General features: G+C 44.8%; 1 protein-coding gene across 1 annotated transcript; it reads right to left on the minus strand.

Annotated features, from left to right (window-relative positions):
* Window positions 1-2,791: 2,791 nt before the first annotated feature.
* LOC118118773 (Hermansky-Pudlak syndrome 6 protein) lies at window positions 2,792-7,765 on the minus strand. Its single transcript, XM_035172079.2, has one exon. It carries the CDS (start codon window positions 7,453-7,455, stop codon window positions 4,630-4,632), a length of 2,826 nt encoding a protein of 941 aa, XP_035027970.1. The 5' UTR covers window positions 7,456-7,765; the 3' UTR covers window positions 2,792-4,629.
* Window positions 7,766-15,203: the final 7,438 nt, after the last annotated feature.

Here is a 15,203-nt window from a genome sequence, read left to right on the forward strand (position 1 = left end):
TCTGTTTTCCACGCATTCCATCAAAGTGCTTCTCACAGTGAATATCTCCAGTTTGTCCCTTTGGACCCAGAACAAATATGTTAGAAACTACATTTAACAAAGTCCTGTAGTTATCGTCTAACAATAAAATAAAGGCTCAGATGATATTATTTAATTCACATCTGATGCTCCTCACGGTCGATCAGCTGCCTCAGTCTCTTACATCTAAGCAGGAACTACTACTTTACATGTAAATCCCGTTTACACAGATTACAGAGATGCAGTTATTACATGTTTTGTATTACTACGATAGAAAAAGATGGTGTGTCTTTGTGATCCTTATTACTGTCATTCATCTCTGTTATCTCCACATGCTTATTACATGAAGGCCAAAGTTCACCTCACGCATGTGAAACTGTGTAGATGAATTAACACGGAGAGAGGAAACACAGAGCAGATGCATAACGAAAAATGTACAATAACATGAGCCTTGTTTGGCTTAGTGGATTAGATTATAACTTACTGACATACTGTATCTTGTGATTTCTTTCATCGTGTGTAAACCGTTTTTAAGCAGATTACATTTTCAAAGCTATAAAAGGTCTCACCATCCACAAAGGTTGTTGCTTTTCTGTTAGGTTCCTCTATCCTGAGAAGCCATTTACTCTCTGACATTGTCCTGTAACCTGGTTAAACCCTCAGTTGAATGAAGTTAACTAGTTACCCTGGGTTCAGGAGGAGGATGACACCTCCAATTTACATACTAGAACATGGAAACGCCACTCAGAGACTGCTTACCACTGTGCCACCGTGCCGGCCCCCTATATTCAGTTTGGTGCATGTGTCTCCCATGTCTCTTTCAATGTATCATCTGGGGGCTTCCTCCACCTCTAATGGTCTCCAGTATGTCCTCCCACAACAGCCTAACAGACAGCATTCATCTTTCATCAACAACCGATACATCAGTTTCTAGCAAACCCTTTAAATCCGTGTGCCAAAGTGTCCTTGGGCAAGATGCTCGACTCCAAATGACCCCGGATGGCTGTGCCAACAGTGTGTGAGTGATGTGTGTGAGAAAGTGCTGCACATAAATCCATGTGTGTGAATGGGTGGATGGTAAAACTGAAATGTGAAGCGCTTTGATTGGTCATTAAGAATAGAAAAGCGCCATATAAATACAGACCATTCACTGTTTTAATCATATATTCTCTGGTGTAGTCCTTGCTATTGAAACCTGATTCATAAACTCCTGCAAGACACAATCAGGGACGAGCAGATGTCAGAGCAGCAGGCAGGGCCAGTCAGTTTCTGTTTAGGTGTATTATTATGTACCAGAGGCCTGTATCTATAATTAGAACGAGTGAATCAATGGCATTTCAGCACCTGCACGACTCAGAAACCTCGTAACATGAGAGGCCGGGGAAAAGAGAGACTCAATCTGGAGGACGAAAGAAAAAAGGGAGAGACACAGGAGCATGGGAGAGAGGGAGGAGGGAGGAGAACAGGGGGATTTTAGGTATCAGGTTATGGCAGTTTCTGCAGCTCTGTGAGAAGGGTCAGCCTCTCATTACCCTCTGCATCTAACACTGAAGATAGATGACTCACTACCCACCGTTTTACACCTCTACACGAATCCCTGTGACTATAACCCCACGTCCTCCTGTGTCCCTCCTCTGCCTCTGTGGTTATCAGAAGATTAAAAGGTCAGGACTGAACATTCCTCTTACAAAGGCTCTGACCGTGGAAACATTCAGGTACATTTACACACTCAAATCCTACCTGGGACAACACAGGCACACAGCGTCTGCAGCTGTAAGAGGATTTAAACATGGAGGGGACATCGTGGAATTAAATGAATATCACAAATTGAACTCAGCCAAAGAGGTTATGTTTTGGTCTGTGTTTGTTTGTTACGAAAAAATGTACTCAATCCATTTCCACGAAATTTTGTGGAGGGATGGGGAATTACCCAATAACAAATCCATTAAATTTTAGTGCGGATCCTGGATTCCCCCCCCCCACACTCTCTTTACCATCATGAGATTCCTCTGTGAATAAATAATGGATCTTGATGGATAAAAACCAGGCATGTTTAGCGGGCTGATATTTATGAGTGTGTGTCTGGATCTAGTGAATTTAAATGTAGTTTCACAAGGGGACTGTTGGGCCCGGGCGGAGGAATGAGCTCTACTGAGTTGTTTCTTTTTCCTAAACCTAAAAGAGTTGATTGGTCTTGACGTTTTGATTGTTTGAGATTGAATAGTGTGTGATCCGTCAGTGAGACCTGTCGTGGCGCATTAGTCTGAGAGGAATACGCTGACGTTTACTGAACAAACCAGATCTGCTGCCATCTGTGAGAACACGGACTTGGCAGGTAGGCGATGATTGACACATGCTTGGGAACAGACGTATGAATGTATTATTAGCTGACCATTATCGACCGGTGCTGTGAGAAGCAGGGACAGCAAATTAAAGCTTTCAGAAGCTACCAAAGTGAAATCTAAACCTATGAAGCCCCGAAAGTCATAACAGGGGATTCTTTTTTATAAATCTTGCACACAAAAGATAATAACTTGCTCCCACGTGATAAATATCTTATTTGGACAAGATGATTACTTGTGGGACTAAGTTAATATCTGAATAGCAAAGGCACAATCGGCTCAAGTTAAATGGTTTTTCACAGCTTTTAAGAGCAGCAAGAATTTCATTAAATGAAATTCTAGTAAAATATTTTGTTCGTAATGATGGGATGATTCTCACTGTACAAATGCAGGAAAAGTAACGTCACATGTAAAACTCAGGACTGCAAAGAGAAGTTTTGTCTCCAGTTTAATAGCATACAGCACCCGTTCATTAAATACTGGTACACATTCTTTTTTTGTTTTTTTCAAACACAGGATCACCAAAAGTAAACAAAACTTTGTCAGGCAAATCCAACAGGAATTTTGTACTCGTTAACAAAACCAAAAGCAAACTTTAAGGCAAATTAATATTTAACATCTGAGGATTCATAATACTGAGCTGTGAGGTCTGTCTGGGGAATTTAGGGAGTTCCCAGCTACTTACAAATGTTGGTACATGTCAGTGAAACTCATGGCACTCCACCGAGATCAGTAGCACAGCTTTTGTCACAACTTTTCTAAGTGTACAGAGCTCGAAGTGGCACAATTAACACACCGATCAGATCAGAGACGACAAAACATTGTGCTCTGCGTTAAAGAGAGTGGATCCTCTGATCTACCTCCAGCTCTTCAGCTGCGACTGGGGAGACGCAGCAGAAATGTAACACTGCCTTGTTAATGAAGAGCAGCGCTGTGAAAGGCACGCCTGTGTTGCAGCATTTTGGAGTCTGATTGTCACTTAAGAGACACACACAGGAGTTTCTCTGTCAGTCCCTCGCTCACGTAGAGCCTCAAGTTTCATTTTCAGTAGCCGCTCGAAGATTGTCACAAAATAAATACCCATTTTGTTTTGAAGGGCTCCACGTTTACGTACAAAAAAAACACTTTCTGTGACAACGATGAGCAGAGGAAGAAATCACTAAAGGCAGCGAAGACAACAGGCACTTAAATACACTTTTGTTTACAGCACTTAAATCAGATAAACATTCGTTTCAATGGATTCATACAAAAGCACGGTGCAACCAATACTGACTGGGGTGATTTCAAAAGTGCAATCAGTTTCAGAGCAATGGAAGAAAAAAAAAAGATAGCATGAAGAGAGCCGGAGAGCCGGACATCTCTAATAACATTACCCTCACTGGGTCCATGACCTTATGCAACCAGCAGGGCGCCCGCGTTAGTCACAATGTGCCCAACCCTCACTTGAATTTAATGTAATTGAATTTAAAGTCGAACTGTGAGTCAGTCTTACTGGGTATTCAGTCTGGAATGTCCTGTGAGACGTGGCAGAGCGGACAAGATGGAGTCGAGAGAGACAAATGGACGACACGGGGGGAAACCAAATAGAAAGACTGTCTGGTTGAGTCCATCGAAATCAGGTTACTGTTGAAGTACTTAGATCATGTTCAATACAACACGAGAGGAACCTTGGACCACCCTCCCCTCACTCCTCACTTAAAACAAACATTCAAACACAAAGGCCAGCTTGTCAGGATAAAACTCAGTAGATTACCCACTGCAGGAATGCACTTTGACATACGGCAGCTAAACTTGGCTACAATTAGCAGAAGTGAGCTACTTTACGTGGCAAATATTCGACACAGATTCAATCAAACCCCAAAAATAGGGAGTTAGTGGCTTAACACTTTACAGATTATTACTATGTATTGATGATATTTCCGATAAAGGCTAAACCTGTTCGATGCAATAACTTTCTCATCTACGTGCAGTTAAGGCTTAAGAGATAAATAACATTGCAAACACAGTATATACACATTAAGACTTAAAAATCCCCTGTAGTATTTACACTGGTAAGATCTTCAGTAGTCATTTCATAGTTTTGAGTTGTCATACTTCATGTGAAATTACCAATCTGTTGAAAAGCTGTATTACACTGATGATATCTGGAAAACACTGATATCATTAGGTTTTAAAACGATTGTCAACACACAGTTTCACAGTTTGGCCAGATTGTTTATGGTTTTTCATATAAGACCTTCTTTTTAGCCTTTTGAGGGTATTTGTTCATTTATGTAAAGCAAAATGGGTTAGCAGGTATTGTCACAGTCGCCCTTTGCACAGTTGTGTGTGTGGACGACTGCTGTTCAGGTGATTCTGTGAGAAGAGAAGGGGATATGTTGCCGCCCAAGTCTGTGCTGGGATCTGCGATGTTCCCTGGCTGCTCCGCGGGCTGACGAGGAGGTGCTGGAGGAGGAAACAGAGGGGACTGGAGGATGTCAGCGTAGTGCTGGCTGGGCTTGGTCTCCCGCTGAAGGACTTTTCTCAGGAGAGGTTTCAACAGCCCGATGGTCAGCTGGTTGCTGTGGGAGTCCGCAAAGGGAGCCGGGGATGAGGAGGCTGTAGTGGACATGGAGAAGGAAGAGGAGGAGGTGGATGAGGAAGGGGTGTTAGGGGAGGGGAGGCTTTTCAGCACCAAGTTGATTATGGTGGTGACAGTGAGGTCCTCAGGGCACAGAGTCCACAAAAGTTCCAGGTATGGGTCCAGTTCTCTGTGGTGGGCCACCTCACACAACAGAGTAGTGAAAATCTCCTTGTTGAGCAGCGGACTCGGTTTGCAGAACGTCTGGGCCACCTGCATGACCCGCTCCCACTTCTGCTTGGCAACGAGGACCCTCATCGCCTGCAGGATGGCGTTGGGCCGCCCGCTGACTAGCAGCAGCTCCACCTCCAAGTTCTGCTGCTGTTCTCCGTCCGAGCACAGGCTGGACAAGACGCCCAGGGCTCGTTTATAGAGCGGCACGTTGTTCTCCCCGCCCTCCCTGCCTCTCCCGCCAGAGAAGTTCCACGAGGACGAGGCCAGACTCAGGCCCAGGCCGGCTGAACCCTGCTGCTGCTGGGCGAGCTCGAGGAACTTGGGCAGCCAGCTGGGCTGGAAGTGAAAAACTGATTGGCAGAGGAGTTCAAACACAGGGAGGGAAGCTGGGGAAGTGGAGCTTGAAGATTTGACATTACAGTTTGCTGTGCGATCACCTTTAGGGCTGTGGTTTTGTCTTGGCCCGCCACTTGATAACCTGAGGGCGGCGGGGGACCTGGAGGCTGAAGCAGGACCCAGGACAGTTTTCCACACATCTGTCGGAGCGCTGCTGGACAGAGTCCCCTCCCCGTTGTGGTGTATCTGCAGGGCAGCCTGTGCCGCCCTCCACGCCTGGCACGGGAAGATGCTGAAGATGGAGTTGAGGTAAAGCAGAGGCTCTTTATCCAGCTCGGACAATGACAGCAGTCTGGCTACTTCTTTCTCAACCAGAATTTCACACACTGCCTCCACCTCTTTAACACTTCCCCTCACTAAACTCCCCTTCAGCTCCTCCAGAGAGACCAGGGCCTTCAGCTCGGCCTCCAGAGAGCCCATTAGCTTGTCTTGCCCTGCCATACACCCACCTCCTCCGTTCTGGGACACCTCGGCTCCCTTCTGCTTCGACCCTGTGCTGATGTAGTTCCCGAGGATGGAGGCTAAAGAGATAGGAGCCTGGAATCTGCCTCCTTTCTTCAGCGTGTCAACAGTGAGCTGGGTGCTGCTCAGGCTCCTCTGCTGGTAGTATTTACAGGCCTCCTCAAAAACAGCCTCCACCAGGAGGGCTCCAGGATGAATACACTCTGCTCTACTTATATCAGACGGTTTCACTTTATAGTTACAATCTCTGGAGTCTGTCTCCTTGTTCACCACCACAAAAAGTCCATTTTCTGAGAGCAGGTGGGGGGTCTGTCTATCAGCCTGGTTTGCATACAACACCCCTTCTCTCTTCAGCACAATCTTCTCCAGCTCCCTGCCAGAGTTCATGTCTATAAGATGCAGGTTTTGTCCCACCAGCAGCACCACCGTGTCCTGGTACATGCAGAGGCTCGTGTGAGTCCCATACTTTGCCAGGCAGTTGTCTGCCTGTTTGTACAACTGCCGCAGCATCCCGTCTTTCTGCAGGAGACACAGCCAGCCCGTGCTGAGCAGCAGCAGCAGGCCGCCGCAGCCCGTGGGCGAGACGTCGTAGATCTCAGGCGGTTCGAGAGTCGATAAAAACCCCAGAGAGTCCGTCACCAGCCTCTTGAAGTCAGACTCCTTAGCCGAAAGCTTTTTCAGAGCAGTGTTTTTGCATGTGGTGCTGATCCTAAAGGAATCCTGACGAGGGGACCAGGAGAGGAACAACTTAGAAATGCTCAACAGCGGTTTCACCTTCAAATCAGGCAGAAGGTGCACATATTCACCTGAGCTGACCAAGGTGAATTTGGGATTGTTGTGGAGGGCGATTTTCACCCCTCCCAAGCTGACGGCCCCCTCCTCCACCTCGAAGTCCCGTCTGCAAACACAGTATCTGAACTTATTCCTGGTGGAGCCGAGGGCCGGGGAGCTCTCTGAGGGCGGCCGCTCCTCGCACCAGATGATGAGGTTGGCGCACACGCACACAGAGACCACCCTGGCCCGGGGGCTGTTGCACAGGTCCGAGGTCTGCAGGAGGTGCCAGCCTGCTTTGCCCTCCTGGAACCTCCAGAACTCCGCTTTTCCGTTCTCGTACACCACGGCCACCGCATCTCTACTGCTGCTGCTGCTGTGGTTGTTGTTGTTATTATTGTGATCCAGATACAAAACGTCCACGATGGGCACAGCTCGGGTCGCACACAGATCCAGCTTCTTCTGGTTGTGGACCGGCTGCGCTCTTACATACTTGTCAAAAGTCACGAGACCGGCTTTGGGCTTTCGGAGGATGACATGGACGTGACGACCGTCGGGGCTCATGCGGACGTCCGACAGACCGTGGTGAGCCGCTTCAAGAGCCTCGCCCAGCTCCGTGCCGCCGATGAAGTCCCCGAAATCAGACAGCTGCTCCAGAACGAACCCCGCCATCACACCGTCCGTGTAGTAGTGAGCGTTAGCCGCTAGCTTACAGCGAGCCGACCTGCGGAGGAGCTAACTGAGCCGCATCCCGGAGAGAGGCTGTTCATCGCCGCGCTGTTAGGGTCCGTGCGGAAGGATACATCCAGCGACAGCCTTCGAAACCGGGAAACCCATGTTGGTTGACGACATTAGAGGTAAACTGGCGACACGAGCTCTGTGTAAACTTTACTGTGGAAACCCGGAGTCGAGAAACACAGTGTGGTCGTCGCAAAGCTGTGAGAGCACCTCAGCACTCAGCCTGACATCACGGGATTCTTCATTTCCGGATACCGAGCGTGTTTAGCATAAGGGGCGGGGCTACGAGACGACGTAGCGGGCTGACAAAGAGTATAAACAAGCAAAGAGAAAATCAACACTAGCGACGTGTTGGTCTTCAGTTTGTACAGATGTGAGGCTTCAGTCAGTTTGTACAGATGTGAGTCTTCAGTCAGTTTGTACAGATGTGAGGCTTCAGTCAGTTTATACAGATGTGAGGCTTCAGCCAGTTTATTTAAAAAAGGGCTTTTATCCAAATGCTTGTGCTCTGTCACCTTTTATTCTATGAATTTAGAATATAGGAAAAATGAAAGTGATTGTGATATTTGTAAAAGCTTAGGCAGCCTAGTGCGTCAGCTATTAACTGACGCACTTAGGTTTGGCTCTTAAAGCAGAAGAACAAGATGACAGTTATGAAACCTGTATCATTGAGTCCCTTTTATGATGCACCATTCTTAAAAGCAAGTTTAGTTTTTGCCATGTGCACTTCTGGAAACTTCTTGTGCACATTTTTTTGTGCCAGTTTCTGTATCTGCTTTGAAAACAGGTGTTTCCCCTGCAGTCAAAATAGTGGAAAACTGTCAATATTCAGTTAGACTTTTGGCAGTGTTTAGTAAATGCTGAACTGGATTTATCTCGAGCAGGATAGGGAACTGGTTTTAGCTCCAGTAGGCCCCCCCGGCTTTTGACCTTTCAACAGACAGTGCAAACAAAAGGACTATATGTTGCTTTGTGAATCAATAAAATGTCCCTGTGTGTTTTAATAAGTTCCTCATTTTGTTGGAGGAGGAAGAACAAAACAAGATAACACAGGATACATATTATATTAATATGGTCTCACCATGTCAACACCATGATAATTTAATTACATGAATTTGTGCATTTTTGACTGACCCCCTGACATTCTAGAAAGTGGACAACCCTCTCTACCTCCTGAGCCACAGCTGCCCCTGAAACAGGCTGAAAGTTGCAGAACACGATTAGAAAATAATATCCAGGTAAAATGAGGAACTGTGCTCATTTCCTCATCTGCTTTGGCTTCAAACTGTGTTTTTAAATGTGACTCATTCAGTGTATAACAGTAACCAGTTTAACCACCACACACCCAGAGGCAGGAATCTATCCCAACTGGCAGGAAATTAACCTTAAAATGTTTCAGTACATCCGTGTTGGTTCTGGCACGAGGTTGTGATTCGAGTGGCCGCTCAGTGACAACATCAGCTGGGTTATTACCAACCTGAGAAAGTGACTCAGTCTGATCCGATTGGAGGAATAAGAGCCGCGCTATGTCTGCAGGAGGATGTTTAGAGGTGATGTCACTCAGGCTCAGAGGACGTCCTGGTCGGCGTCTCAGGCCCCAACCATCATATCACACTTAGGTAAAAAACACAGTTTTTGTTTGAGGATTAAAGGCTCAGTTGTGACTCACAGTGTATGTAACTGTTTGCCTGTTATAAAGGCTCCATTTAGCACTATAATGAACTTTCATGGCAACTTACACACTCACATTATTCTGACTTTTCAAATCCTCAGATTCAGACAAAGTCATCTGTTATCTTTATCTAAGTGGAAGATATTTTAATTATATGGCAAATTTATTCGTGGCACCATGTTGAGGCTAAAACAACAAATATAAAACCACTTTTATTTTCCTTTTCTTTATACAGTTTGTCTACGTCCTCCTACCTGCACCGGCCCTCTAGGAAAAGGACTTTCTCTCACACCGATAGTTATACATAGCCATGAATGGAAGCTTTCAAGCTCTGTGATTGGAGAAGCCACCGCGATGAAGCCAAGGATAAGATTGCCTGTGTTTGATAATATTAAATCAATTGGCAGACGAGCTTGTGATACCAATAACATAATCGAATCACGATGGAAGTTCCACTGACTGTTTCTTATGGTCTCATATCTATCTATGGCACAAGGATGCATTGACATGTCTTGGTCACATATTTTCTCCATTAGATTTGACTTTCTACCTTCTTAAATTTTTTTTACGAAGTTTACTTTACTGGATGTGATTTTTTAAAAATGGTGTCTGTGAGTGAAGTACACTTTGTATCCAGGAGGAGGCAGTATTGGTCTTCAATCACTGCATGTGTGTGAAGATCAATGTACAAATTAAAAGAAATAGAAATACCTGAAATCTTCTCACTAGAATAGAGTTGAATATGGATGATGTTTGCTTCCTTCCATTTCCTCCTTTTCCCTTTTTTACCCAGAATACATAGCTGCGTTGAATCTAAAGCACCACACACAACGCTCGCTGTGTTTTTCAATGAAAATCACATGGTTTACTCAGATCCAGCATCACAAGGCAGCCGTCACCTCTCACACACAAACTCGCTGCTCCTGGTTCTGCACAAAAACTGCATTTGTTGGTGTTTGCTGCTACTGGTGATGATACCAGCACCCCCTCAAAAAACCCTCCACAGTCATCCGGTGTGTGAGAGTAGTATTTGTAATAGTAGTAGTAATTTCAAGTCATGAAAAGCTGCAACTTTAGCCCCTTTTCCCTTCAGATTCACACGTTGTGTCTACTTTTCTGTTAGCGGCTGAAAGTAGGTCTTACGTTACCTTGGGAACAAGTGAGTGAAGCGGTGAACTTTGGTTTAACTTTGCACATTCTTTCAAACTCTGTACGACCTCAGCAGCTGAACATTAACCTGAATGAGTTTCCTTGAGGTTGATCTTTGAAACCTGGTATTTTCTTTTGCTCTCAGATTGCACATATTTATTCAGGCTCCTTGTATTATTACACCAGAAGGTACTTTAATGGAGGCAAGTGTATGTGTGTCCCTGTTTTTTTATGTCCTATTTTGTCATTATGGATGAAGTATATGTTATTCAAACAGTAGATTCAAGCCTCGCTGCCTCCAGACAAGCTTGCCTTGGACAGAAAACACCCTCTATTAGGAAGTGTGTTTAGTCTGCTGTGCCTGTAGACAGGAAGATAAAGTGCTCGTCTAGAGACTAGAGGGGGTTGGAGGCTGGGGAGATTTCCTTTTTGAGTTATATGATGTATGAAAGAAAAACAGTGGCTGCAAAATGTTGCTGCTCGGGGGAAAGATGACGGGCACGCCGTCAGCTCTGCAGGGTACAATTATTTAATTTGAGAACAATTTAGACGAGGGAAGTGTGTGCACGTTAGAAGTGTGTGTGCACGAGGAAAAGAAGATGTTCCTCTGTTGGTTTTGAGTTTGGGTGAGATGTTACTTCTCTGTGTCTGTGTGTGAACTGAAAGCTGCAGCTGCCTGTCTGCCTCCCGTCTCCTGCGAGAACAGCGAGATATTACTGTCAGTTTGCTCCGGCTGCTGTAAAGCTGTCATGTGTGCAGCCCGTCACCGTAGCTCTGGCTGCCTCTGAAGGCGAAGTCATCTTCTGAAGTCATCCATCATTTGTTTTCCTCTGACACATATCTGTTATACACACGTCAGAGGAAAACAAGAATGGAAAGATTAGAGCTGAAGCGGAGGAATGGAGGAAAGATGAGAACTCTGCTCAGTATCAGGAACATTTTATTTTCAATTAAATAAATTCATCTTTTTCAATCTAAAATTGGAAATATGTTCTTTTTATCCTGTTTGAGTGGTGTAATTTCAAAACCTAAAGTATGAGGGTTTGAATATATATTTTTTGGGACAGAAAACAAAGCACAACAGACAGAATGCAAATAAATAAAGCACCCTTTGGATTTTGTTGTATTCCTGATGAAATATTAATGTGTTCAATGGATTTGAACAATTTCAGACTCCATGCTGATTTTCAGAAATCTATATGAAAAATGGTCCTTATTTTTCCACAACTCCGAATACAGTAACTCATTAAACAGGAGCTTCAAAGTTAGATCTTTCTCTTTCCGGAGCTTCATTATTCCAACATCTCCAACAAATTTGTACGAGCACACAAATCTTGATAGGCTGTTGGTCTCGGAGAACAGAGAGGAGAGATGATGCAAAGAGAGGAGCTCCGGGTTTCATTAGGGAAGACGAACAGTAGATAAATGAGCTATGACTGGCTTTCCCTTCAGCTGAGACGACAATTACAACAATTACAAGTTCAATAATACAAGATGCATTTTGGAAACGTCTTCAGCCGTGACTTTGGCATAATGAGAAAGCTGGTACTTGGCAGAACGGGGGGAAAAAAAGTTGTAATATCTAAGAATTAGTGGAAAAACTTGAAATGAAGCTTCGCCTCAAATGAACCTGAAGTGTGAAGTGTGTGTCGCTCAGAACCCATGCCCCTGCCTCATTGGCTGATTGGATAACAGGCCATTTACAATTGAATGTGGCTCTGCATTTAGCAAGGGCTCTTATCTCAGTGATCCATGCGCTGACTCTGAGCATAAATAGCATTAGCGCTCACTTCGCACTATTAATCGGATTCATGGCCCTTGGATCATTGCGGGATGTTGCCCCCTCTCTCTCTGGCTTGTCTCATATCTCTGCATTTTTGTTGTCCTCGTGTCCTCTCCTCATATGAGGCGACTGTGGTGCAGTACTGTGTGCGACCACAGCTTGGCAGTACGTGCTGAGTTTGGTCGTGTAAGGATAAAGGAAGGTGGTGCCATCACTTTCCCTGCACACAGCTCGCTGACTGAAGTGTTTAACTGTATCTAGAGGGTTGGGAGCAGAGTGTATGAACTCTGCCGCTGAGTCCTCCCTCCCTCTGTGATTGTGACAACGACCCAACTCCATCTCCTCTGTGTTTTATGGTGATGAAAACAGGTGTGAGTCACCGGGCTCGCTGCAGCTTTCAGTGCTCAAAGTCCTGCTGGAGATCAGAGAACAGGATTCATCCTCAGCCTCCTTGATTTCCTGTTCATTTCACCTCGCTGCCTCTTCATTAATCAGCCCGGAAACTGCATCTAGGTTTTCTTGGGTATTTATACTCACTCTTCCTCTCCACAGCCTCGGCTTCTGATTGTCTGTTCTCCTGCCTCCGTCTCTCTGTCCCAGGATCAGGTGTAATTGCTGTTGAGATAAACCCCTCGGATGCAATTTCTTCTTTTTTTGTCTCTGAAAACATCTGCCTCGCATCGGCAACATGCAGGAGTCAAAGCGGTATCAGTGTCGGCTTTGATCACGCTGAGCATCCTCTCCTCAGCCTTGGCCTAATTTAACTGGCTCAGTATCCACAAATCCTTGATGCTGTCACTTAAAAGGCCTCCTCCACCGGGGCTGCATCCGGAGGTGAATTTGACAGCACCTCGCCATGATCAGACCCTCTAAACACGGATTGGCGTGCGTGTTTTGCTGGCACACAAGCTTTATTGGCATGTGAAGGGTGTGCATTTGTGTTGAGGGTGGCTCCCTCTGAAGTTTGCCCCCCTCGCACGGAGAGAGGAAGCTGCGATGAGCTGTGAAATGATAATGTCGTGCCAGGTCATTAGAACTCGGTGGCATTTGAAATTGTCTCTGTGTGCTTCCAGAAAAACTGCCTTTATGTGCCTGTAATCTTTTATAGGTGGTAATTATCACTCAAACAGATGCATTAACAACAACATCTGTCTCCCGGGCAGAGCACGTACAGACAGGCACTGTCTTCTTCCCCCTCTCTCTCGCTCTCTTGCCGCTGTGCTCATTAATTGAACTGTACAGTGTCTTCTGCTTTAAAGTGCCTGCATATGGCACCAATTTTTTTTGCCTGATTCAGCAAGCACACATTACACCGGAGATAGTTCTTTGTAAAAACAAAAACTGTCAGCCGCTGTCAGGATTTAATATGTAAATAAAGCAGACACCCTCCAAGCTTCCTGTTGTAATTTACAACTTTCGGAGGATCAGTTAAAGCAGAGCTGCCAAGGACCCACTACAATATATAAAGTTTTTCCTTTATGCTGCTACTTCTCTATGTGAAAGAAAAACTCAAGAGAAATGTCTATTAGGATATTATTATCTATCTAAGATATTACACATGTGTCAACACAGAGTCCCCATATATCATGATCATTTTAATGGATGAGTCAGGACATTTCGCATTAAAACCACTGTGTTAAAGGATTCATGTTTAATAAAACCTGGGTAATAGTTTCATAGTTTTCAACCTTTCTCCATAAACTGAGAAAAAGAAGTATGACAACATCAGAAACACAAAGTTTTAAAGTGGCAGCCTCTCAGATGTCAGTCCTGGTTGATTTGGCGAAACCTACTGTAATTGTTGGTTACAGAAAATGCAGTTTAGTACCAGAGGTCACTCAATTGTGATGGCAGATAAACACATTGTTGTTGTTTTAATAAACAATTTGGCTTTTTTCATCATTTTGTGATCTGATTCCATGCAGCCCATGGCAGGAGTCTGTGTACGGCAGGGCACAGTAAAATGTGTTTGCTGAGGAGTTCTTCTTCCTCTAACATATTAATGTGGCTGCTCCTGACTGTTACATTAGTTCCTGCAATTATTCAAACTGATCTGCCGTCAATGCTGAAAATTATTTTCTTCTTTTGAAGCTCACTAACAAACACCTGTGACTATTTCATAATACATATTTGCTTGTTAAATACTTTAGAATGTGAACCAACAATCTTTAGCCACATTTGGGCTAAAGATACAGGATTTAAGTTTGCATTTAAAGATTTCAACACTTCTGGCTGCTCTCAGGTCCTCGGGTCGACTGTTCCAGCAGCTTGGAAACAATAAAAGCTGTCACCAACAGTTTTTGTGGTTGTAAAAGCTGTCTGACTCGTACCAGTAGACACAAGGAGCCGGGTCATTCACTGTAAGCACATGAGACATGTATGCTGGTGCATGACCATGAAGGGCTTTAAAAACAAGTAAAAGATTCTTAAAATCAATACTGAAACTGAAGCTGCTGCATTCAAGACATTTCTTTATTTACACCTGTGCTTTTCCTAATATCACATGTCAGGATGTCGGCTGTGAAGAGGCCTATTAAGGAGGAAGCTCTGGGTTTAAACTCTTCTAACGTCAAAGAGCGCTGCGACTGCTGATGTGTCCACGAGCATTACCACCTACATGAGTTTCCTTCTCGAATTTCCTTCGCTCATTCCACTGACTGTGTGTGAAAGCCCCCAAATATCTGTCTTCGATCAGCACTTCAACTCCACTTCCTTATCATCCTGCCCGAGGGATTCTTATTGTCATTTAAGCAACTTTCGTCTAAACGCTCCAACATCTGTTGTCTACTTGGTTTTAGATTGTGCTGATGCTGTATATTGTCCTGTTTACTGCCTGTGGAAGCAGAGAAATGGAAGACAAGGAATTTAAATTACAACGTTGCTCATATTTCATGAGAGGTTGAAAATGCAGAGCTATGAAAGGGATTCTTCAGGTGGGTCTGTGTACTGTGGGTGAGGTGGGGTCGGTACCACGATTCCACCTCTAACATCTTTTGAGGAGACTCTTCGGACCGCTGATGTGTTTGGTTGGGGACTTTTGATTTATCTTTTCGGATCTTTTGTTGGACTAATTTTGTT

The sequence above is a fragment of the Hippoglossus stenolepis genome, chromosome 12 (genome assembly GCF_022539355.2).
Source record: "Hippoglossus stenolepis isolate QCI-W04-F060 chromosome 12, HSTE1.2, whole genome shotgun sequence".
NCBI lineage: Eukaryota > Metazoa > Chordata > Actinopteri > Pleuronectiformes > Pleuronectidae > Hippoglossus > Hippoglossus stenolepis.